We start from the raw sequence: 24,262 nt of genomic DNA on the forward strand, positions 1-24,262 counted from the left end.
CCCCCGTGAGCTTTTGTTTTCTTTTACAGATCCCTGGCTTTGTTCTGATGCCCGAGCATTTTTGAAACGAGAAAAGCTGTTTTAGGTATGGAACTAGATTCCGTTTCTTGCACAAAACACTTTTTCCTGTCCGGCAACGCATACCGCACTGCATATGAAAAGTCTTTACAGAAAAGCTTGATCAGAGGCAAAAGAAAACGTGCTGAGCACAGGCTCCAGATCTTTCAGCAGTAAGCGACAGACACACACACAGGAGTGGATTAATACAGTCTTTATTAAAAATAGCTCTTCAATAACTCTGCATGATTGACAGCACACAGAACCAGCATCACTGCTGCAAATCAACACAGAAACGTCTCGCTTTAAAAATAAATGAACGATGAAGTATTGGGAATGGGGAAAAAGACTCCCTTTCATCACGGAATCTACCACTTGTGTTTAAAATAAAACAAGACAGTCAGCAATTCAACATCCTGTACTAATAACTGAAAGCCACTACGACCAGGTTAAATAATAATGTTGCCAGACATGGCATTATAAATGTGTTATACAGTGCGGTTATAGTGTAAGTGTTTACCTAGGCTTCCCTCCTTCATGCAAATCTGCCCTGGAAACTGTTTCTGCAACTTCCACGAGGTAGGTTAGGGTTACTGTAATGAATCCACGATCATGGCATGACCTCTACTTTTGTTAGCACTGGTTAAGATAAAGTGTGTGCAACTGTGCTGCTGTATAAGGTTAGTGTATGTACACAAGGTTAAGAATACAAGACTGTCTATTAATAAGGAGAACAGTTAACCTGTCCTCAGAATACACGGTCCTTTCTGGATCGGAATATCAGATTACCACTCATCCATTCTAGAATGTCATTGGAACACAAAGGTAGCGTATGGAACGTATGGGATAATGTATCCGCGTGTGGAATGGTCAGCGAGTGATGTTCCACTGCCCATTGGAATGGATTCAGAAGCTCTGCTGACCAGACCCTGAAGAACACGGCCGGATGGATGAATTACAATACTGTACTGTGGTGGCTGCTGAAGTATGTTTTCAAAGTCTTTTTTTTATTCCTCATTTTTTTAAACCGTGGCGGTTTGCCACATCGCCACACGTATCGAAATTGTTTCTAGGATAAAAAGGAAAACTATCCACCTATTTTTTTTTTTTTTTTTTTTTTTAAACGTTTGGCCAGCTGTTTCTAACTGTGCTCTGCGATGGAAGGAGACACATGGTGCAAGACCTTTCCACCACCTCTGTGTCCCCACAGTGAACCCGGGTGCAATTTGACAAAATGTCCCTCTCATCTATCTAAACAAACCCCAGGATACTGGCCCTGTAGTCTGCTAGCAGTCATGTAAGAAAAAAACACATCAAATAAAATTCAATTAAAAAGAAAATCACCAAAATACTGTACTTGGTTCAAATAGATCATCCATCATTTAAAACCGTCCCATAATAATTTTTATAAAGATTTCAATTCAGGAACTAAAAGACTTCAAAACGTACTGACACTAATCCTCCACGAGCAGGGAAAACTGAAACTAAAAAGCGACGTCTCTCTGTGTTCAAACGAGTTTACACAGGTCCATTCAGCTGCATCTCACTTTCTGACCTGATGTCAAAAACCTTCAACTCAGTTATCAGAAACCATTTCAAAAATATTTTTTAGCCGAGACGTCACAAGTATACAGTACTTAAAAAATGACAAAAACGACAGCTACTGAAAAATCACTACCAGGGAAAAACTCAAACCCAGCAATGGAATCTACACGACTAGAGTCTGTTTGAAGTAAGACTTTACACAAAGACTTTTAAAAAACGGTGCAAAGGAGGAGCAATGACATTAAACTGAGCACACGCTGGCCTGCCTGGGATCTGATTCACATAGAAAAAACAAGAACGAGCAAACAAGCTGGCAGTTCAAGGCAAAACAACTTCCACTACCCACCCTTTCCAGAGCCCTGTGCTGTGGGCTGTTTCTATAAAGGAACCTGCAGGCTCTTGGTAATCTCCTGTATTTGTTCTACATGGCAGGCTCCCTTTCCCCTCCTCTTGCTGGTCTATATTTATTCTAGAGGGGCAGGTGTGTGTGTGGGAGACATCTGCTCCTGCAATGTAATGAAGCCACAGGGCTGCACAGGAATCTGGTTTGAGGGTCTGTTTCGACCGGCCCTGAAGCACCGGGGTCAGGGGAAGATCATAAAGCGCAGGTTTAATGAACACTAATGCAAGGGCCAATGGACTGCATAACTGGTAAAACTAAATGGATCGTCACCAGCGCTAAGCAAGCATAACATTTAGAGCCAAGTATTTGAAGCGTGCCGCGCGTCTGGGGAGAGCGATCATCCCAAGACAGTGATTGAATTGCACTGCGGTTATCACCAACGCACAGCAGGGACTCGCAAAGGGCTTATGAGAAAGAGCTGCCAGCATCGGGCACTTGGATCCAGACTTTAATAAAATGACTGTGTGTTCATTTTAAAACCCTGATTATATGCTTTATTACTATTCATTTAGTTGTGAAATCAGTCACAAGCATTCAAACGAAAGGCAAAAAACACACAATCTAGTCTGTGTTTTACATTTAAAATATGTAAAAAGTGATGGATGATAAAACAGGAGGGTGAACTTTTAATGTTTTAAAATCAGAGTTTTGTAAAAAGCACAAGAAAACCTCATGGTAACCTGGATAAGATTTATAGCAAACTGCCAACCAATGCAGTCCAATCCATTTCATTCACAATCACCTGCTGCTCAGAGATAGAAACCGGTCACTCAGAAGGCTGTTTACAAGAGCTGCAATGTACAGCCAGCTGTATGAACTCAGCTTATGTTTCCAAAACCAAGAAGGGGCCTCCCCATCTAAACTGGATTTCAGTTCCCACTCAGGAACGCGCAGTCTCGCAAGCTGAACATCGCGTCTCTTTACTCAAGTGCGGCTCCACACACTGACGTTCAAAACCTGAACTTCACGCGGCTCCGAACGGTCATTTGCATTTGTAATGCATGCAGACACATGCTTTGAAAAGCTTTGAAATGAAGGGACTGGAGTGTGCTGTGTAAGTCAGGTTACACACTCCTGTGTAGAGTATGCAGTGGTTGTGTTTTCTGTGTAAGTCAGGTTACACACTCCTGTGTAGAGTATGCAGTGGTTGTGTTTTCTGTGTAAGTCAGGTTACACACTCCTGTGTAGAGTATGCAGTGGTTGTGTTTTCTGTGTAAGTCAGGTTACACACTCCTGTGTAGAGTATGCAGTGGTTGTGTTTTCTGTATAAGTCAGGTTCTTCATTTCAGAAGTCATTATATGAACAGGATCGTTTGCCTGCATTAGCTATTCAAGGAACGTGGACTACACTTCACATGTAGATAAAAACACGAGAGACAGCAGATGCAAATATGTGACACGTGTCCTTTTCCAATGAAGACTCGAACACAGTACAACGTAGTGGAATTTAAAATGGTCCCTGAGAATAGAATTTAAACTAAGAAGTGACTAAAAAGACTTCAATAAAATGGAGTGCGTTCAGTTGCTTTTCGTTCTAAAGGGAATGAAAACAAAGATCACCACGACCTGCATTCACAGGACGTGGGCAAAACTTTCTTTTGTAACATTTTGTCAAGTCAAGGTAAGTGGATTCCTAATCCAATCATAGGTCAATTATAATCCATTGCCTAAAATGCACCTTAGCACACCACAGGAAACCCCATGGAGCAGGGTTAGGAACAAAACGACTGGCCACTGTCGAGTCGACATGCCGGTGAACTCCCAACTCCCAAACCCAATCCCAATCCCGGGACGGGAATCACAAAAAACAACAGGATCTTAAAGCTGCAGTGTCCCATAATCAGGTTCAATATTATACTAGGATTCTTTACTGCCTTCTTCCAGAACTCATAAGCAGAATTACTTACAAAAGAAAAATTTTTTGGGGGGGGGGGGGGTCACTAAACCTTGAAGTTTCATCTTTCCAATGCTGAAGTCAAGGAGAGTTTGCTGGGGTGCTTGTTGGTTCTCCCTGCACTCTGCCCTGCTCCACTGGCTGTGTCTGCGAGTGTTTCTGCAGCCTCTCCTGCAGCCCTGTGACAGCCAGCCTCATCTGGTCCTCCGCTCCCTGCAGCGTCTTCACCTGCGTGGAGTACAAGATGTACAGCAGGGCTGTGAGCAGCAGGGTGGCGAAGGACAGCGCCCCCAGCAGGTAGAAGGAGGCGCGGGGGAAGGCGTGCTCCGTGCTGTGTGCCAGCCAGGGCACCAGCGCGATGACCAGCTCCACCAGCAGCAACGCCAGCCCCATCATCCCCATGCGGGCCACGGTGCCACGCATCCTCTCAGCGCTGTGCAGACCCACCTTCACCTCCGTGCGAGCCTCGTTCACCATGTCCACCAGCCCAGGATCCGGCTCTGAGAGCGGGGAGAGAAGAGGAGTGAGAGGGGGCTGCACTGACAAGCACAGCAGTGTTTACAGAGCCCTGTGTATTCAGATCTGATCTGCAAGCACAGCAGTGTTTAGAGATATAATAGAAATCTACCTAGCTCTGATTTGATCTTTCAATCCATGAATATCATTCTAGACGACAAATTACAATGTTGTTGTGAAGTAATGCAATTCTATAAACACATACAGACATATAAAAAAATATATACATATATATATATAAATATGTATTTTCACATAGTGCATATGCCTTAAACTGAAATGAAGGGGGTGTTTTCAACACAGGTTAACAGGACGAAGTAGAAATTGCACCGCGTGTGAAGCGAGCGGAATGGAGGCTGTACCTGCTGAGCAGCGCTGGGGCCGGTCCCCGCCCCCCTCCTCGCTCCGCAGCAGCAGCACGCCGCTCAGGGCCTCGTGGTCGGAGTATGGGAAGGGTTTCCCCGGCACGGAGCCCGTGGTGGTGGAGAGAGACTCGCACTTCACAGAGACTCTCGACAAGCCCTGCAGGGACACACGGAGCACACAGGCTAGAAAACAACACGAGCACAGCAGCAAACACAGTCCTATGCACTGGATCTGCACCAGCACAGCACAGACAGACAGAGTCCTATACACTGGATCTGCACCAGCACAGCACAGAGAGACAGAGTCCTATACACTGGATCTGCACCAGCACAGCACAGAGAGACAGAGTCCTCTACACTGGATCTGCACCTGCACAGCACAGAGACAGAGTCCTGTGTACTGGATTTGCACCAGCACAGCACAGAGAGACAGAGTCCTATACACTGGATCTGCACCTGCACAGCACAGTCAGTGCTACACGCTGGAGCAGCCTGCTATCCGAGGATCACTTGTATTAACGGCATGTGGAGCACATATTCCATGAGTTCAGAAGCACACAAGCAGTACAGCTGGCCAGTGCATCGCAGCACAGTGCAGTGACAGCGCATACTTGAGCAGTGCTTGGTATTAAACCCACCTTGAAGAGAATGTAGTCGATTCGTATTCCATTCTCAAAGGGCTCCAGCTCTTTCTTATTGATGAAAGGGTTCTCTGCGATGAGAGTGATGCCCTCCTCACAACCCTGTGCAAAACAGAAGCACAGTGTCTCTGTATGAAGCGGAGCGATAAAGACCGGACTCGCTGGCTGTGCCCTGCTTTAGTCCACCTGTGCGTGACCCGAGGTCTAGCAGACCTGGTCCTCAGATGTTTCCAGCACTCACCTCAAACCTCTCCGCCTCAGTGTAGGAATCCCGGAGTCCTGTGTATGCGAGCAGAAGCCGGGTCCCGAGATCTCGAGGATGCATGTTCAGATCTCCTCCCAAGATCACCAGGTCCGCTCCGCCGGAGGTGTGCCTGCAGACAGAGAGGAACTCTCCTTCCACAGCCACTACTAAACAGTGCAGTGGAGCACAATAGAAAAACGCATTGTAATCGGATATGTTTCAAAACACAGCCGTGCTCAGAGACAGGCTGTCCTTACCGAATGAAGTGCAGCAGCTCCCAGGCCTGCACCACTCTGTGTGGGAGATAGGCATCCTTCTCTCTGCAGTACTCGGCATGCAGCTGGAAGAGAAGCAGCAGTTCTGTGTGTGAGACACCTCACTGGAGTACAGTGCAGTTACTACATTACACTGAATCCCCATGCAGGTACAGTGAGAGCAAGGGGACGTCTTTCTTTTGGAATGGTGCTGAATCCCCATGCAGGTACAGTGTGAAGGGAATGGGCTGCTCATGCTAATAAAGATGTCATTGAGGTTATTATACATTTTTGACAGTAACTCTGTAATCCAGCACAATTCTCTGGTCCCGAGCGACGCTCAGACAGGTTTTTACTGGAAGTAGTTCTAATGTCTGGGGATAGTTCTTTTCTATATAGAGAAGGTGAAATCCCTCTTATGACAGCCCTCAGTCCCAAACTCACAAATGCTTCACTCACATGGGTGACGTACGCATGGACTGTCAGGTCACAGATATCTAGGATGACCATTCCCACAGCCTTTCCACCAAACCAGTCACCATGGTGAGCCTGGGAAACACAACACAAGTCACGGAACAAGAATAAACATCACACACGCATGTATTTATAACACACACACACACGCTGCTAGGCAACTCCGTGTATAGCTCTTAATGTAGTCGCTTCGGAATTAACCAGAACATTTCTAAATGTGACGTCAGTCTTTATGTAATTCTCATCCAACAAACTACAAACATCTAGGGAGAACCAAACAATGTAATCTGAGGTTTTAGTAATTGCTCAAACAGAGACAGTGTGAGCCTGACACCTGAGGCACTGAAGAGGCACCACTTGAAAAAGAACAGCAGGCTGAATCAACACTCACCATGTACGGGTACCCATTGATAGAGTAGCGGTACAGGAATGTGTCCAGGATTTTATGTTTGGAAAACACAGCCAAGCCACTTCCTATCACCCCACTGAAAACAAACAAGACAGAAAGAACGCGTCACAGCTCAGACACGAACAGCAGCACCCACAGGGACAGCCAGCTCCGGGTTCAAGACACAGCTCTGAGCAGTAACTGGGTTTAACACACTGATGGAGAAGAGCCCTGCGCATCAATTAGATTCCCTCATGCTGGCTTCGCAGGGTCGACTCGCTGCAATTGAAACTACCCTGCAGGCTATCATTAGTACTGTCCCTAGCACTGACCGCAGCATCACCCCCATGTTAGTTCCTTACAATTCACCCATTACTGTACGCTTTCCATTTTACAAACAAAGGACTCAAATCCTGGAGTACAGGCTGACAAGTAAACAAGGGGTGTCGCTACAGCTGGTAAAGTGGACCAGACCAGTGTGTCTGTCTCTGATAGCTGCAGCAGGCATGTACAAGTGTGTCTCTACTGCCACCTAGTGGAATATGTTAACAAGGGGTTTGACACCCTTTTCCATTGGCTAGGTTTCAATTCCTTTTGCGCATCAGGTCACAACCCTTTATTAAGAGAAAGACACCATGACTTCATATTACGTCTTCTCGATTAAACAGGTTGGCGTACCCCTAGCGTTTACCCTTCCATTGCTCTGCAGACATTTTCTGTGATCAGAGACGGAAATAATGCATTACCTTTTGAAGTAGTGGGTGTAAGGGTGGCTGTGTGCGAGTGTCTTCTTCAGGAACAAATAATCGCTTTCACTCCACACCTGAGAACAAACAAACACGCAAACGAGAGAGGAGTTCACTTGAGAACCCAGAGCCTGTGCTACTGGATTTCAAGAAAACTAGATGGGATGAACACATCTGCATGGATGGGTTCCTTTAAAGGGAAGTACAGCACAGAAAACAGTGCAAGTGTGTCTACATACATATTCGATGTATACATGCAATGAAAAAGAAATATTATTAAAAATCAAATCCACATTTTAATACGTGCCTCTCATATAGAATATGTGAGATCTACAAAGTGAATGAGATACATATTATAGAAGCTGTACTGAATTATTTTGCTAGCTATATGTACTTTCAGTTCTTGACTTCTCATTTCTGTACAGTAAAGCCCAGCACTTATTGGTGTAAAGGCAGGAGATCAGACATGTGACAGCACCACACTCTCACAGCCCCACCTCCTGCAGAAGCACAAGGTCATGCTCCTCCTCCTTCAATAACTGACCAATCATCTCATAGCGCTCGGAGCAGTGCTGGCTTAAGTAGTGAATCCCCCTGGAACAGAGAGAGAGCAGTGTGAAGAAACTTGCTGAAAGAGAAGTTACACAACCAAGACGACACACAAAGTGATCCCTCGTGCGGCTCTCTCAGTTAGAGGGGCCAGGGCTGAGGAGCTTTCAATGGCAGGTCTCCCGGATCACAATCATCTAATGAACACATTAACAAAACTGCAGAGACGAGAGAGAGAGAGAGAGAGAGAGAGAGAGAGAGAGAGAGAGAGAGAGAGAGAGAGAGAGAGAGAGAGGGCAAGAGAGGGGGGAGAGAGACACAGAGCAAGGGGAGAGAGAGACACAGAGCAAGAGAGGGGGGAGAGAGAGGGGGAGAGCAAGAGAGAGAGCGAGGGGAGAGAGAGCGAGGGGGGAGAGCGGGGGGGAGAGAGAGAGAGAGAGAGAGAGAGAGAGAGAGAGAGAAGGTACACGGGGAAGAGTTGGAGAGCAGACGCAGCAGAAAGGTTTAAATCAGCTGACAGAGGAAATGAAATTCAAAGCAGAGATAAACTCCTGAGGTCAGGATGACTCGCACGTCTCCGTGTGCTGATCGGAGCACTTTTTGAAATCTCAGCCTCACAGTGTGACAGGCTGGCTGTGTGGAAAGGGGAAACTGCATTGCCCTGCATTTCTCTTTAGTTCCTGAGTCAGCTTTTCAAAACCCAAACTCCAGATATGTATATCTATATTTACAGTATCATTCAAGGTGCAAAGAACAACTGTCACTGATTCACACAAAGCCATACAGGTGCTACAGCCTGCAGGAGACCTCTGGACTTACCAGCAGTTGAGAGAGAACACTCGCAGTTTTATAGCAGGGGCGGTCGGCATGGCAACAGTGGAGTGTTAACTCCTTCAGCTCTTCCTGCTGGAGTGAAATGAAGGGTGTGTTTAATTCAGACAGTATCTCATCTCTCCAGCTGGACTCTGGTGCTGCCAAACAAACTCACGTGGTCACACAGGTGGAAAAACATCAGCCGGGAAACGCATTCTTATCTGGTACAGAACCACAACACGCGTTTCCGTGGATTAGATTCACGTGTAAGTGCTGCCGGCACTCTTACAGTAATAACGCATTGTTACTCTTGCACTACCCTACACTCTCCTAGATTAACCAGCATGCTGAAAATCCGACAGGACCTACAGACCAACAGAAGGACGCAATGCTTCAGGATCTGCATTTCTCTCTCTCGTATCACAATAACCCGGACGCAGTACCGTTTTCATCCAATGGGATGAAACTTCAAATTAACTGGAGTAGCGCATTACAAACTAGGGTTGTTTTTTTTTAAAGCTGTGTAAATCATATTTAAAATACTGCACTTCGTAAATGCAACGCTGCACTCACGTGCATGCTTAAAGAAGTCACGTGAAATGCGCTGCTGATTCCCAGCGTTCCGAGTGAAACTGAAACTGCGGCTTGTTGTGACGTCATAGATCAGGGCACTGAACTTTGCTGCTAAAGATGCAATACGCACCTCCGTGCGGCGAGCTGGGATTTCAAACCGCATCGGGTCGAGCAGGTACTACTGCAGCGCTAAGTCAATGCAATGGTTCCTTTCCCAGGTGCAGCCACTTAGTAATCTGCTGTAGATAACCAAGTCTTTCTGAACACATCACATGGCACGCTGCGCGACTAGTAGAATTAATTCAGCACGCACCGGCGATACCCAAGCCTTGCATAATTTAGAAATATGCATTTAAATACCTGACTTAATTACAAACTCTCATACCCGAGCCGTGACACCGAAGTGAGACAGCAACACACATACAGTGCAGCCTCATTATTATAAACCTAACCCCTTTTTATACATTACGAATACAATGACGTTGTTTATTATTATTATTATTATTATTATTATTATTATTTTATTTTCAGTCTCAACTTTTGCTGTAACGGTACCTTTTGTTCACAGAGTCGAGCACTGCAGTTACAGTAATTCCTCCGGCTGCACCGCTGGCTAGTCTTGTGGTGAGTCTCCGTGTTCAGTTTAATAAAATTCCCTTTGTATATGTAAACTGGCCTCTATAATAAAAACCAAAACCTGTCGTCTATCTTGTAGTCTGTGAAGTGCAGAAGTAAACACAAGCCAGAAGCTATCTTGCAAAGCTCGGCACTACCAGCAGCGCAGTGCCTCTTCGACCAATGCCCATTACGAACCTTGCGACGCATTACGCGTCGCAAAGTATGCTGGGTGATGTAGTCTTTAGTTTATTTTTTAACGCTCCGGTGCCCCTTATCACGCTGGACACGTCATTTATATGAGATCCAAACAAGTCAAACACAAAGCTCCCGGGCCACATCCACACTAAAATAAAACCATTTTGACACTGCATCTATCCCTCATGGCTGCTTCGAAAACAACCAGACAACAGGGATACAGTAACTGCGGTGCACCCTGTAATATCGGAACTTATTTGGAACGCGGTTAAACAGTTACGTGAAGCGGCAGCACGTGAAAAGGGAAACTGAATACCCAAACTCACCGTCTTTTTATCTGCAATTGCATGCATTCCGTCCCGCTAAGTAAGGCATGGATTTACTGTGCCAGACCCCTAATGCAATGTGCGAGGCTCAGTTTCCATCAGTACCGTTCGTTTGGTAGCAGCGTGTGTAAATGAAACGTGCGTGGCAGAGGCCCATCGGTTAATAGAGGGTGTCCCATCTAACCGGATCGGGTAAGACAGGCTCTACTGCATAGCGTTCAAGGACATTGAGCTCCCAACAGAAAGACAAGGTTTATGGTTAGGGGTCAGGAATCATGTTATAAAGTTAGGTGCAATGCGATCAAATCCCTTGAAGAGAATACAATACTGGACAGTGTGTATTCCCATCAGAGAGTTCAGACTGGTAGGCAATGATAGAGTTCTGATAAAGAGGGGAGTGGGGTACAGGCGGGGTTTCAAGAAGAAATGTAAACTAGAGGACAGTAGCCAGGTTCTCACCCAAGCACCATTCCTGTATGTTTGGTGAGGTGACCCAGGCTGCAGGCAGGGTGGATGGTGTCCGGGTTGGTTTGGTTGATCCTCTGCTAGACAGGCAGTAGTATAGGAGTCTGTTTCAGAGAGCCTTGGCTTTCCAGTTGGTTGCACCATTACAAAGAAGCTTTGTCAGTTGTATCGATGATGGGCAGCAATCACTTTTAGCTAGATCTGCAGGAATCTGCATGACTAGAACCCCACCAGTGCTGTCTGCTGATGTCCGTTCTACTGTACGTTCAGCCCCTCGCTGTATCCACTAAGAATTGTGTGCATGCATTCTGAATCCACTAAGAATTGTGTGCATGCATTCTGAATCCACTAAGAATTGTGTGTATGCATTCTGAATCCACTAAGAATTGTGTGCATGCATTCTGAATCCACTAAGAATTGTGTGCATGCATTCTGAATCCACTAAGAATTGTGTGCATGCATTCTGAATCCACTAAGAATTGTTTGCATGCACATCTAGCAGTTTCACAGAGCAGCTGGAGCCAGGTGGCAGTCATTCTTTGAAGAGCACGCTGGAGGAGCCCCATCACGTCAGACAGCAGCTGGGATCTTCTCTGGGTTACATGTTTTTAACACACGTGAACATTCGGAGTTTGAAATCTGGGTAGAAGCACGGTTCTGAAATGATCTCTAATGATTTCTGATATAAGGTGTTGAAAGTGTGGCAGCAGCTCATACCCCAAGTGAACTGGGAAAAAGGGACACCCAATCAACAGATATATTTATTGTGTCTCAGAAAAACAATGGCTCCGTAGACACCATGCTTTTTTATTGAATGATTATACACAATACACTGATTATATGATCCAACCCCTCACAGTCTAGGCAACACAATATACAAGAATGCAACACAATAGTAAGAACCAAGGTCAGACTGCACCACCACATACACACCCCCCCTCCCTCCCTCCCTCCGTCCGTCAGCGTAACAATACACATTTTAAACATCGCTCATTACCAGCTCACACACACACACACACTCACACACACACCTTTAACAGGAGCACAAGCCTGCCCGTTTGAAAAGTTTAGAAAAAGCGAGCCAGGCATCGCTGGGGATCGGTGAAATCTGTTTCACAGACACTGCTCATCCTCCATCTGGGGCTGTTTGTAGTGTATTTCAGCATCACGCCCTCTGCTGGACCCACCAGGCAGTACATTCAGAAGCGTGAGCTCACCTGTTTACTTGTTTCTGGTTACAAGCTGCTGAAACTGAAGAATACCCCTCCCTCCCTCCCCCAGCCCTTTAAATAAGTTGTTTCCTGTCGCGGAGCAGCACAGAGCTGACAGTGTCTGTAGAGAGGCAGGTAATAAACGGTGGGTCAGCTCAGGAGTAGTTCCGAGCTGTCATTTTATTTGCTACTTGACAACACAGAGAGCTGGGGGGGGGGGGGGGCACAGTCAAACAGCAGCCCAGGAGATTGCACTGTCTCCAGGTACAAACAGCACCCCCTAGTGGCCAGGGCTACTGTATTAGGAAGTGCTATACAGTACAATAAACTCCGTTAGGCATCGCTCATGAATATCTTTCTTAAACCAAGACACACGTTTGACAATTTAGCCACGTTTACAATTTGTTTTAAAAAAAATCTAAAAAAAAATGGAACTAAAAAAAAAAAGTTAGCTTTTAATCCTCACTAGAATAGGTTTAAACTATGGATGAACATAAACATCCAAATAATTCTGGTATCTGTCCCCTCACACAAACCCCCGATAGTCAGAGGATGCTTCTTTGGTGCGCACACCCCTCTCGTGGAGTTGTGTGGCAGATCTACGACACACAACAGGATCTGTGCTGCTCGGACTTACAGTTCTGAGTGTTATTCACAGCACAGAAAATACACAGAGGCCCCCAGACTTCCTATGTAACATATCCTCCCTTCGCTCCACAGCCTCACCTAAAGCAACCATTCACTTTGTGTAAAGACAGTTTGTTTAATACATTTCATCTACACTGCATAGAAAAGGCACATTACCCTCTTTCAAGATGTGGTAGTAGTTTTTTTTTTTTTTTTTAGTGTCAGAAAATGTTCAAAAAGCAACCAGAAGATGATGCCATTTTTAAAAAGACAACTCCTGTAGTTAAACGTTTTAGATAAAAGCATACAACATAAAATCCAAAACCTCAAAGCTGAGTTTAGAGATTAAAAGGTCACAGTTCTAGATCTGATATCCCGCTTCCTGGGATTTAGCTACTTCAGTGTTCTTTGTGGGCATTACACGTGTGTTCTGAAATACTGTACAGAGAAGCGAGCAGGTGGAAGAAAGAGGATTTCATAATACACTGACCGTCCGGGTGCAGGACAAACTGACCTGGGTGCCGGACAGTCACTGTGTCAAAAGCGTGGCACAAACATACACTGACAGTTCACATTAGATATTTGAAAAAAAAAAGCAAAATACATTAGTCAAGACCAGTGTGCTGTGTCTTTTTTTCAGTGCCGAGGGCATTCCGCTAGAGGTCAGCACAGCCTAGGGAAATGAAAACGGGGAGCAAGACATGGGCTGACCCGCTAGAGCCCCGTTTAATCACCGATATTAACAGAGTCCCGGAGTGCAACTTATTATTAATCAAGCCGTTAAGAGGACCGTCGCTGTGCAGTACCGTTCGTTTGCATCACAAATGTCTCTCCCGCTTGGTACAGAACAATTCAAGCAGGCTTTGTGTGCCTGTGCTCAAGAGTTTCTCATGCAATTAAAACAGACCCACCTGCCACATCGTCCCAATACTGGCAACACAACAGGGTTTATTTGTACTGAAACGTCTTCAGGAGGAGTGTGTTATCCTGTCTGTATGTGTATGAAATGAAAAGATCTCCGTAGCCAAAATATATGGACCCTCCTGGTGAAGAGAGAGCTGGGGCACACAGGGGCTGAGAAGCCTAATTAAGGCTGCCAGCTTTCTTCAACATAAAAGCTAATGCAAAGGAGGCACCCGAATGTGACATCACCCACGTCTAATATTATGACTTTGTGTATATATTGTGGATCTGGGAAAAAAAAAAAAGAACCTCACATGGTCTAGAAGTCAGCCTCTTTTAGAGCGATGCGCATTAGCTGAAGTGTCCATTTCAAAATTGAAGGGAAAAGGATGTCAGATTTGTAATGCTGCACGTTGGTGGTCCTTCCCCTGACTGTTTCATGTGCTGTTTAAAAGCAAGCTGTCTTCTCATTTTGCCTGATTGGAGAGGTATGGATGCTGCAGATAAACCAGACCTTTGTGTCACTTTTCTCCTCGTCTTTTCTCACACATTATTTTTTCTCCGTACCTTCTTATTTTCCCTCAACGCAGAAGCTAATATTAACATCATCCCTGAAAAAAAGATATATTTTTAAAAGGAACATTACTGATGCAACCTGTTTAAATACAAAACAAAAAAACAAAACAAAAAAAAAAGATTTGCCCTTACACAAAATAGTGCATAGTTCTTTTTGTTTTTTTAAAAAACTTCATACATTTCCTATTTTACAAAATTGATACTGAAGTACAAAATACCCACTGTGCTATAAAATAGTTTTTTGTTTTGGTTTTACAAATCTTTTTTTTTTTCAGGCAGCGTGGTGGCCAGCTCCCCCGCAGGACCCCTAGTCCTTGACGAGCCTGTAGACGTGGTACTGCGCCCCGTGTTCACTCGTGGACACTTCGAACACGAAGGCTATACACAGCAGGGTCTCCTGACTGTCCCTGTTTGTAACGACCTGGGGGAGAAGGAGGACAGGAAAGCACAGGATCACTGCAAGGACACTCGCACTGAAACACGACCCAAACAGCAGCTTTCAGCCGCAAGCCGTTCGGACTGCGGATAGCTGTCATTATCTGAACGAATCTATTCATCGCTCAATCGCATTCGCTGACCAGATAGGTCTTTAATCCAAGTGCAACTCAAGCATGATCTCCAAGTACATCTGGTACCCCGAGTGTAACCATTAACTGCCTCCCCCCTGCAACAAATAAATCAGTGTTAAATACCACGAAGAAGAAATGCAGTGTTTTTATTTTATTTTTACTGCAGGGGGACAGGTTAACTGTTCCACTCTGGTGCAGCTGCTGTACTTGAGAGTGAGATACACTGAGGTCACAGTGTGCTTTAAACAGCAGAGTCTTCACTGGAATAAGAATCCACGCCACAGGAACCCATGAATCAGAAAGCAGAGCTAACAGAGGCGTCACACCCACACCCCCGGCTTGTGTTGAAATTCCCAAAGGCTTGCCTGTAAAATGGTGAAGTTCTCCAGCACACTGTTCATCATGTACTTCTCGGGGAGGTGCTTCAGCTTGTGGATGAAGTTGATCATGTATTCACACATGGGAGAGCGGTGGATTCTGTACACAAAGCGCCCTCCTTCCATTCGAGCATACTCTGTCTGCACAGGGAGAGAAACGCATGGGTCAGCAGGGCACAGTCCTGTCTGTTCTGATGGGCTTATTATGTTGCAGCTCATTACTCAAACGATCCTTTCCCTGCTGCCACTAAGCGCTTTCTACGTTTTTTCCCCATTGCAATGGTTTTACTTTTCTTTCAGAAAACCGCCCTTCCACTCCCTGCTAAATAAAGTGTAAGGATTTACTACCCTCAGAAACGCTTAGCAAAGCTATTGGCAGTACTGCCAAGTACAGTACAGGGATTCGAACGGCACAGCGTGCCAAACTCTTATTAAATACATAGCATATGAACTGGAGAAGCTTTACAGTGGAAGCTCAGAGCCTTGCTGGCGTGCTCAAATGAAAGCCCTTCTACTCCAGCCACGCTGGCTCGCTGGCATGTCTGGAACGCACAGAAAAGCAGCCTCGGGACGGTCGATACGGGGGTGCAGATGCAGCGATGCTCGGAGCAGCAGTGCCGGGAGCCTCACCTCCACCTTCTCCACGACCTGCTTGCCGAAGGAGCACACTTTGGTGGAGACGGTGATGGTCATGTTGTCGGCGCTGCTGTACTGGCTGCTGACCCCGTAGAAGGATCCGGGCCCGTCCTGCATGGTGCTGTTCAAATCCGCCTGCAAAGAGCGAGCGAAACCATTAGACACCTTGAACACAGCATAGAGCACAGAGTCCAGAGCCCAGAGCACACAGCACAGAGTCCAGAGCCCAGAGCACACAGCACAGAGTCCAGAGCCCAGAGCACACAGCACGGGACTGACGCAGCACAGAGCACACAGCACACAGCACAGGACTGACGCAGCACAGAGCACACAGCACGGGACTGACGCAGCACAGAGCACACAGCACGGGACTGACGCAGCACAGAGCACACAGCACACAGCACGGGACTGACGCAGCACAGAGTCCAGAGCCCAGAGCACACAGCACTGGACTGACGCAGCACAGAGCACACAGCACACAGCACTGGACTGACGCAGCACAGAGCACACAGCACACAGCACTGGACTGACGCAGCACAGAGCACACAGCACACCCAGAACTCACCCAGAACTTGACAAGGAAGAAAGCGTTCTGCGGGCCCTTCTCGTAAAGCTCCTTGAGGCCCCCCTTCTTCTCGGGGAACTTGTCGTAGATCTGCCGGATATCCACGGCCTCCAGCAGCGGGTCACTGTAGGACGTGTTCGTCTGGCCGATGTGCACAAACAGGTGCTTACTGTACTGTAGTGCAGGAAAAAAACACAGAGCTGGGGTCAGGTTACTGCTGTGACAAACCCCACTGCCCTGCCTGTGTACCACACCTCTGATAGAGACCAGACCATTGTGACAAACCCCACTGCCCTGCCTGTGTACCACACCTCTCTGATAGAGACCAGACCACTGTGACAAACCCCACTGCCCTGCCTGTGTACCACACCTCTCTGATAGAGACCAGACCGCTGTGACGAACCCCACTGCCCTGCCTGTGTACCACACCTCTCTGATAGAGACCAGACCACTGTGACAAACCCCACTGCCCTGCCTGTGTACCACACCTCTCTGATAGAGAACAGACCACTGTTCACTTGTATGCTTTGTGATTTCTTTCAGAAGCCGCTGGAGGAACTCCCATTCCCATGCTGGTGTTTCTGTCGTCGTGTTTTGCCTTCATCAATCTAGTTAATGTCTTGCAAGTTCTTTCTTTCTGGTCCTGTGGCAGTACCAGTGTGTGCGGACTGTGAGTCTGCAGCCCCATGCCCCTAACCCTAGATCTCATCGAGTGTGTTTCAGGGGGTAGGTACCGTGTCGGGGTCTCGCTGCACCTCCATGAAGGCCGAGTACTCCAGCATGCGTAGTTTCGTGGAGGCGATGGTACGGTCCTGCCACACAGGGACTGCTGTGGCTGCAGGGGGCAGGGGTGTAGCCATGGGCTCGTAACCTACTGAAAGAGAGGAGACTTCAAAAAGAAATACCAGCTGTGCCGTACAAACCACAGCAACAGGGTCACCCATTCCAGCAGATCTACTCCGGACTGTTCAAATATTAGAGGCTGCTACGCACCGGATATCGGAGGCGGGACTGGGCCCTGAAGGGAGTACCCTGGCTGTGCAAACGGTTTGATGCTGAAAGAAAGAGAGAACATGGTTATGATAAACTGGAGGAGGGTTATTTCTACAGTTCAGGTAAAGTGCATCCTTTATTCTCTCGAGAACTGGGGTAAATGTAGTTTCAGAACCGGAATGGTCATGCTTCAGAAAGCTGCCTCACAGAGTAAGCTCAAACAGCATTGACTGTATTATCAGTAAAGCATTGCACTGTGCTTCCCCCTGTTAGGAGCAGCTACTCGCCTCCTTCCAAACGTTAAGCCCAAATAGAAAGACTTGTGTGTACTCACTCCTGAGAAGGTCCGGGCTGGCCTGGGATGGGCCCGGTCCAAAACTGCTGGGAAAAAAAAAAAAAGAAGTCTTATTTAAGTCTTCACAGGGCTGATCCTTTCTGTATATCTGATCTTTAGTAGATATCCCGTCTGTTTACAGCTGGTCCCTTTACTTTAACTTGGACGTTTTTGCACACGTGAGAGTTTTGTTTTGACAGACAGTAATGTATGCATGACGTTCACTTGTAATGCACAGCCACACTGTAATGCAGGCAAGCATGTCTGCTCTGTGCTAGAGGAATAATGCTGAATGGGTTACCAGCTTCATCGAGAGAGAGAGAGAGAGAGAGAGAGAGAGAGAGAGAGAGAGAGAGAGAGAGAGAGAGAGAGAGAGAGAGAGAGAGAGAGACAGACAAAGAGACAGACAGAGAGAGACAGAGAGAGAGAGAGACACGGAGAGAGAGAGAGACACGGAGAGAGAGAGAGAGAGAGACAGAGAGAGAGACACCGAGAGAGAGAGAGAGAGAGAACTGTCTAACTATCTAGCTAAACATTCTTCTCGTCAGTAATTGCTGCCAGCTTTCTAGATCAACGTTAGCTAAAGCATAGTAAGGGTTACTGTAGTTAGCGAAGGAGTGAATACAGACAGTGACATACTAAGAGAACACATGGATAAGATCACATTCCAGTGCTTCAACAGCATCAGCTGTGAAGCAAACTTAAAATCAACCCGCGCAGCTCCCAGCCTTTTCACTGTGACTTGTAATGAAAACTCAGTTCAAATCCATTGGACAGCAACTACTGAACAAAGACACAATTGGCCCAAATGTATTTCATTATCCACCAAAACCAGCCAATCAATACTTTGCACCAACGAAAGCAACCAATCCTGTACCTGCAACTGCCAAGTCAGCCAATCACAGCCTTTCCGCTCGACTGGAGCGCCGCATCTTTCAACAACAACAAACCGAGACACGGACAGTTCAGAAATATTGCTCCGTTCAGATATCTGGCTCTGTCCAGATAAACTACAAGCTACTCTGACAAGTACAAACTTATTACGAGCGATCGTGCCCTCTCGATGAAGGCTCTACCGTGTGGGAGCAAGAGGTTAATCAGATGCTCTGTTAAAGCACAGCGACATTTATTAAATGGCGCGCCTTTTACTGCCTCCCTAAATACACATGGAGCTGTACACTTTGAAAGGGGAGTTTCCGATTCTCTACACACATTGTATGCCATGTCAAGGTGATATGGGGTTCTGACTTCAATGATTGTGATCCGACTGTTTTTCGACTGATGAAATCTGGCTTTTCTTGCTTTGAGTGAAAAATCCTCCCCCTCCCTCCCTCCCCTCTATAGACCTCGGAGGCCAGAGTCTCAGCCCCTGGTGCTGCCCTGAGCTCTGCCCGAATGGAGATGTGCTCACCCTGGCCGGCGGGGGGTAGGAGGGCTGGGGTAGAGGGGGGAGCCCCAGTTTGTTCTGCATCACGCTCGCAGACACGATCTGTGCCGACGACATAGCAGCCATGTTCTGGAGGGCCTTGTCTTTCGAAGCCTGATCCTTAAAACAGAGAAAAGGGAGACATTTCAAGACTGAGATTTCAAGGTGACACACGTTCAAAAAAGAAAAAAAAACACAGGCTTACCAAACGATATTCACTAGAAAGACAGAGAGCACCACTGGTTATTCTCAAACAAAGTCCTTGCAGATGTGTTTGTTCAGCGAGTCTGATTAGCCGTCCACCTGCTTGCGTTTGTATTCTGAACCTGTGACAGGGGTCTGGTGTAAAGACCCCAAAGGAGACTCATAGTGTCGCTCTTTAACTCCAAAGGAAAGTTTTGCCCCAGGGTGATATTGGTACCCTTCTAGTACACACAGCCAGAGCTGTAAATGCAGGTGCTGCGTATCGTTTGTTAAGCCTGTTACATATCTAACAGTGGTTTTATTTTTCGGTGTGACCCGGCACTTTCCATTCCAAGGTGAGTTCACCAGAGCACTCTGTGTTCGGAGCCTCCGCAATTGAGACGTACTTTCTCAAGGCTTGAAACAACAACAGAGGCCAGCAAGCCACACCAGGGAATGAAGGTCCGAAAGCGGTCATCACAGGAAGAAATTCAATTGTTGGCAAGCTTTTATAAAAGAACACTCCAGAGATGGGCCCCCAGCTTACAGGGCCCAAGAAAGCCTTCTGGTATCAATTCTACTGTGTCTAGTGATTAACTAGTATGAAACGTCATTTAATTTAACGTCATTAAAAATGGGAGCCAGCAAAACTATATGAAAAAAAAAAGTAATTTGAAGATTTTCTAAATCTTTAAGCTCGCAAGAAATGATCATGCAGACCTCAATAGAGCCACTGCTCAAAACTATAGCAAAAGAAAAGTCTCTTTAGTATATTAGTAGCATTTAAAACGCTGAAAAACTGTGGACACCTACAGCATACAACCTCTGGTGAAGGACAGCAGTACGAATCAGCTCTGTGTGTATATATCCTGCTGGAGTGTTCTTTTAAAGGGAGGCGGAGCGGAGCAGGAATTGAAGTCAGAACAGGAGAGCAAGAGCTAGTTTCTGGGATGAACTCAGAGCAAGAAAAGCCAGACAAAATAAACCTGCAGTTCTTGAAACCGACACACAAAAAAGAAGGAATGGAAAACAGAGATGTTTTTTATTTTAAGATGATAATAGACAGTTAAGATGTACTGAAGCACCCACATTTTGTTTGAGTATCTGGTGGGTACAAATTGCAACACCAGTTCCCAAACCAGCCTGCGCCAGCTGCTTGCGAGAGCATTTCACAGGAAGGAGCTGCATTTCGTTAAGTGCCCAGCAGATGGAGTTGGTGTGTATCTCTGCAGTGTGAAGCTGACGTTTGGTGGTTTGCATTTGATAACAGTGCGGTAAAGGACCAAGATCATTCTAAAGAGAGCTGCTTTTCACAGTATAGTTTTATATAGTTATGGTATACAACATGGAAGTGTGTAATCGAGCCATCCCTGGCACAAGCAGTCGCTGTGTCTCCAACGAATCATGTGATCACAGGATTCTAGTACAAGGCTGAAAACACTTCCTTGCAGGAACGTTATTATATTACATTATATGAAATTATCAGTAAAATATCAAAATGAAGTATTTTTATAACACTTAACCATTTAAATTCTGCATACCCCCAGAACTTGGTATATATACACTAACACCACCTACTGGACACTTCATACATAACAGCTAGTTGAAAATTGATTGAAAAATCCCTGTAGCTAGTGCTAGCTAACTCAGATTTGTTTGTTTAGGCAGATTAGTTGTAAGTTGGGTGAGCTGTGCTGTGGGTACATCCTCAGTACCAGCAGTGCAGGCAGGAGCCAGGAGAAGCACCCGCTTGCTTTGTCCTGCGGAGAGTGGCAGAGAGACGCAGCAGAGAGGAAGGCATGGCGAGCATCTGCAGCAAGGCCTGCATGTGGGCTTCGATTCCTAAAGTGTTGTCCACCCTTTGATTTCTCATCGCTTTTCTTGTAAAACCCAATTCTACAGACACTTCTTACCAGACGAAACAACACAAGAAATGATTTGCACGTTTTATGTTTCAACTCCCTTACTGCAAAATACTTACAAGGATAGATGCCACAGGGTTTTCTGTGGCTTTACAGTACACCGACAGTAACACGTTTACAGAATATAGCAATCTGATCTATACAGAACTAAAAAAAATAAACTGTGAATCTTCCAGCAATCAGTCGATTTTGACTGTGCCCCAATCCCCAAGAACACAACATGACCACAGCAATACCATTCTGCTGCCACACCAAATATTCTGCTCATTAAAACACACACATTTCTTTGATAGCTAACTATATTTTCCTATCAGCTGGTAATATAAAAAGGGACTTCAGCAGCAAAGCCACTTTCAGGTAGAATTCAGTCTTCAGAATAAATCAAACACAATAAAATATTAATAAAAAAACAACAACCCAAACAGCACATGCCTGACAAGTGTGTGTGTGAACGGATCATGGTGGTGTTTGATCACTGCAATATCCACAATGCTCTCCTACGCTATGCTAGATACTGTGCTAACCAGCTGTACTGTGGGTGCTAGTCTATGCCCTGAAACTATACTGGCTATTGTACTATGATGAACACTGCTATGAAATGTCAAAACAAAAACATGAAATGGGTAAGAAAGAGAGAAACTACTACACTATCAGTATACAGGACAAATCTCAAATTATATACATTTTAATGAAATGATATCGAGCACATTATTATTATTAAAACGTTTAAAAATCTGATTAAAAATACATTGTCGTCTGAACCACTCAACTTGATAAGGGGGTGAGCTCAGCGTTTACTACGGTGAAAACAAAATGGAGAGGACGCTCAAAATGTGCATTCTATAATAGGATCCCAAAATAAAGGCTGAGCACATTTCTAAGAGGAAAGGAAACCCACCAAACAGTCTGTGAATCAAGCCCCTGCTCTGCGAAACAAGCTGAAGCAGAGTACCCTGGCAAAACACAACCAGTACGCACTTGCAAGAGCAGCACAGTTTAAAAAGAGATGCCATAAAGATGAATAACAAACACAGAGAAAACCACTGAAGCATCCTGCTGGTGATCCACAGCCTCAAACACAGCGGGCCGATCGGCACACTGCTTCAAAACGCCAGGTCACATTCGGAGGGTTTGAAAAGAAGCACGCACCAGGACTTTAAAACATAGTATTTGGAAGCAACTGTTTGAGGCGTTTCACTGCGTCTTCCCCGCTTGTCCTTTCTGGGGTCACTCGGCAGCGTTATGAACGTGTCAGGATTGTCCTGATTGGTGGTTGATCAAACTCGGTAGGATTACTGGAGCCTCGTTGCGGATTCCCCAGCGATGCTGCCCCCCGAGGGCGATGACTGAACGGAGCGGAGTCTTCCAGCACCTTGTGGAGTCTGTGCCGCGTTGTGTCAAGGCTGTGATCAGGGCAGACGGTGGCTTACTTGGTATTAACCGACCAGGAGACAGTCTTTGAGCCTCACTGTCGCTGACCTATCCTGTTTGAGCACGTATCACAGTTGATCAAGTCCTGTTCCTTAAACAGACCGAAATCATTCATATTGCTTCCAAATAGCAGGCTTTAAAATCGCATTGCTTTCAACCCTTCGAATGTGAGACATAGTGAAGGGCAATGCAGCAAATGCAAGAATGTTTCCCTTTTCAATCTGGATCTTCCACATACTAGAACAACTGGCTTCTGATCTATAAACACAACCCCAGCCCCAGCTGCAAGTGGATCCAGGAGAGCAGGATTAGACATCACTGTTCGTTTGCAGTGTGAGAAGCTATATAAGACGGGTTTCTGCACAGGAGGCTGTGAATGTTGCCATGCTAATGCAGGTCATTTGCTCCAGGAGCTTTGAGATAGAGATATATAGATATATACACCTGAGCAAGCAATGCATTTTGTAAGAGAGGCGAATATTCACTTACCAGGTTCATTGCCTAAATCAAGGAAAGAAGACATCATTAGTGTATTCAAAATGGAATTAAAAATAAAAAGGCAAACGAACTCTAGAATATCACTTCAGGGTTTCTGCCTCTTCCAGGAACGAGAGCCCAATTGCACGATTATTTTACAGCTTTTGTTCTCCTAGAAATCGCAGTGTGTTTATCTGCGTTTGGAAATTCAATTTAAATTTAAAACACAAAGCAAATGGAAACTCTGCCACTCGTCAAGTAAGCATGACGTTCCCGTGCCAACTGCTATGAAGTTTGCTTCCTGTTGGCACAGGGGCAAACAAACAGCTCGGAGGGTTAAATGCAGGACTCTCGGACAGCCTTTGCTTCAGTTTTGTAACATTTTAACAATGATTTTGTTTTGTTTAGAAAATATCAAAAGTACTTCCTCAGACTAGTTTACATGCAACTGGAAAATGTCTGAAAAGACACCAACTTTATCAAAAAAAAAAAAACATCTTAATATAGAAATATTTAAAAGGTAGAGCTTCAAATGCCACTGTAATGTCCCTTTCTTAACCTTTCCCTTACCTTTGTTTCTGAGCAGCACGTGGAAGCAGGAAGCACAGGGAACGGTCTAAACACCTACCCTCCGTTACATCCAACCTTTATTCATTTTAACTCTGAATCAGACTCGCAATCACAGAGATGAAGGGCAGTGCTGTACTGTATTAAGAGTGCAAATGTAGCAACGGATGTCAAATGCAGTGTTTGATCAGCATCCCCCTGGCTGTGCGCTCTCCTCATGGGCACGGTTTCAATCTCAACGGGACACGGAACAAACCGAATGCATTCGTTATACAAAGGTAAGGGAAGAGTGAAATAAAAGTGCATTTGATGCTCTACACCTGTTAGGATCACAGTAACGCTACACACTGCATCGGTCACCGCCACACGAACGCGTATGGCCAGTCTCAATTAGTTCCA

The 24,262-nt window shown here is 45.8% G+C and overlaps 2 protein-coding genes across 20 annotated transcripts in view; both read right to left on the minus strand.

Moving 5' to 3' along the window:
- Positions 1 to 256: 256 nt before the first annotated feature.
- LOC117431466 (sphingomyelin phosphodiesterase 2-like) lies at positions 257 to 10,683 on the minus strand. Of its 5 annotated transcripts, XM_059003887.1 has the most exons (12): positions 10,018 to 10,309; positions 8,896 to 8,982; positions 8,025 to 8,121; positions 7,528 to 7,604; positions 6,785 to 6,878; positions 6,379 to 6,468; positions 5,923 to 6,005; positions 5,663 to 5,795; positions 5,419 to 5,523; positions 4,778 to 4,937; positions 4,347 to 4,399; positions 257 to 4,127 (listed from the first exon to the last, which is right to left on the minus strand). In XM_059003887.1, the coding sequence occupies exons 2-12, from the start codon at positions 8,943 to 8,945 to the stop codon at positions 3,981 to 3,983; spliced, it is 1,089 nt and encodes a 362-aa protein (XP_058859870.1). In that variant the 5' UTR covers positions 8,946 to 8,982; positions 10,018 to 10,309; the 3' UTR covers positions 257 to 3,980. The 5 variants fall into 5 exon arrangements, with proteins under 5 accessions (XP_058859870.1, XP_058859869.1, XP_034764069.1 ...); XM_059003886.1 differs by lacking the exon at positions 10,018 to 10,309 and adding an exon at positions 10,602 to 10,683 and having other exon boundaries at positions 257 to 4,399; XM_034908178.2 differs by having other exon boundaries at positions 257 to 4,399; positions 8,896 to 8,979.
- Positions 10,684 to 11,822: 1,139 nt separating this feature from the next.
- LOC117962618 (transcriptional enhancer factor TEF-5) overlaps positions 11,823 to 24,262 on the minus strand; it is a 40,970-nt gene continuing 28,530 nt past the window's right edge. For 4 of the 15 annotated variants that reach the window (XM_059004434.1, XM_059004433.1, XM_059004426.1 and 1 more), the window contains 9 exons: positions 23,309 to 23,320; positions 19,269 to 19,403; positions 17,858 to 17,904; positions 17,524 to 17,585; positions 17,265 to 17,404; positions 16,531 to 16,704; positions 15,960 to 16,100; positions 15,318 to 15,470; positions 11,823 to 14,804 (listed from right to left, as the gene is read on the minus strand). In XM_059004434.1, the coding sequence (XP_058860417.1) occupies positions 14,691 to 14,804; positions 15,318 to 15,470; positions 15,960 to 16,100; positions 16,531 to 16,704; positions 17,265 to 17,404; positions 17,524 to 17,585; positions 17,858 to 17,904; positions 19,269 to 19,403; positions 23,309 to 23,320 (978 nt within the window). In that variant the 3' untranslated portion in view covers positions 11,823 to 14,690. The remainder of the gene's footprint in view (positions 14,805 to 15,317; positions 15,471 to 15,959; positions 16,101 to 16,530; positions 16,705 to 17,264; positions 17,405 to 17,523; positions 17,586 to 17,857; positions 17,905 to 19,268; positions 19,404 to 23,308; positions 23,321 to 24,262) is intronic. The other 11 variants (XM_059004432.1, XM_059004438.1, XM_059004437.1 and 8 more) reach the window with 6 other exon arrangements.

The sequence above is a fragment of the Acipenser ruthenus genome, chromosome 29 (assembly GCF_902713425.1).
Source record: "Acipenser ruthenus chromosome 29, fAciRut3.2 maternal haplotype, whole genome shotgun sequence".
Classification (NCBI taxonomy): domain Eukaryota; kingdom Metazoa; phylum Chordata; class Actinopteri; order Acipenseriformes; family Acipenseridae; genus Acipenser; species Acipenser ruthenus.

Coding starts and splice junctions, on each gene's coding strand:
- LOC117431466 (XM_059003886.1), bottom strand. CDS start 8,945: ATGCCGACCGCCCCTGCTATAAAACTGCGAGTGTTCTCTCTCAACTGC. Junction 6,879..7,527: donor TACACCCACTACTTCAAAAG/GTAATGCATTAT, acceptor GTTTGTTTTCAG/TGGGGTGATAGGAAGTGGCT. Junction 5,524..5,662: donor CTGAGGCGGAGAGGTTTGAG/GTGAGTGCTGGA, acceptor TGTTTTGCACAG/GGTTGTGAGGAGGGCATCAC.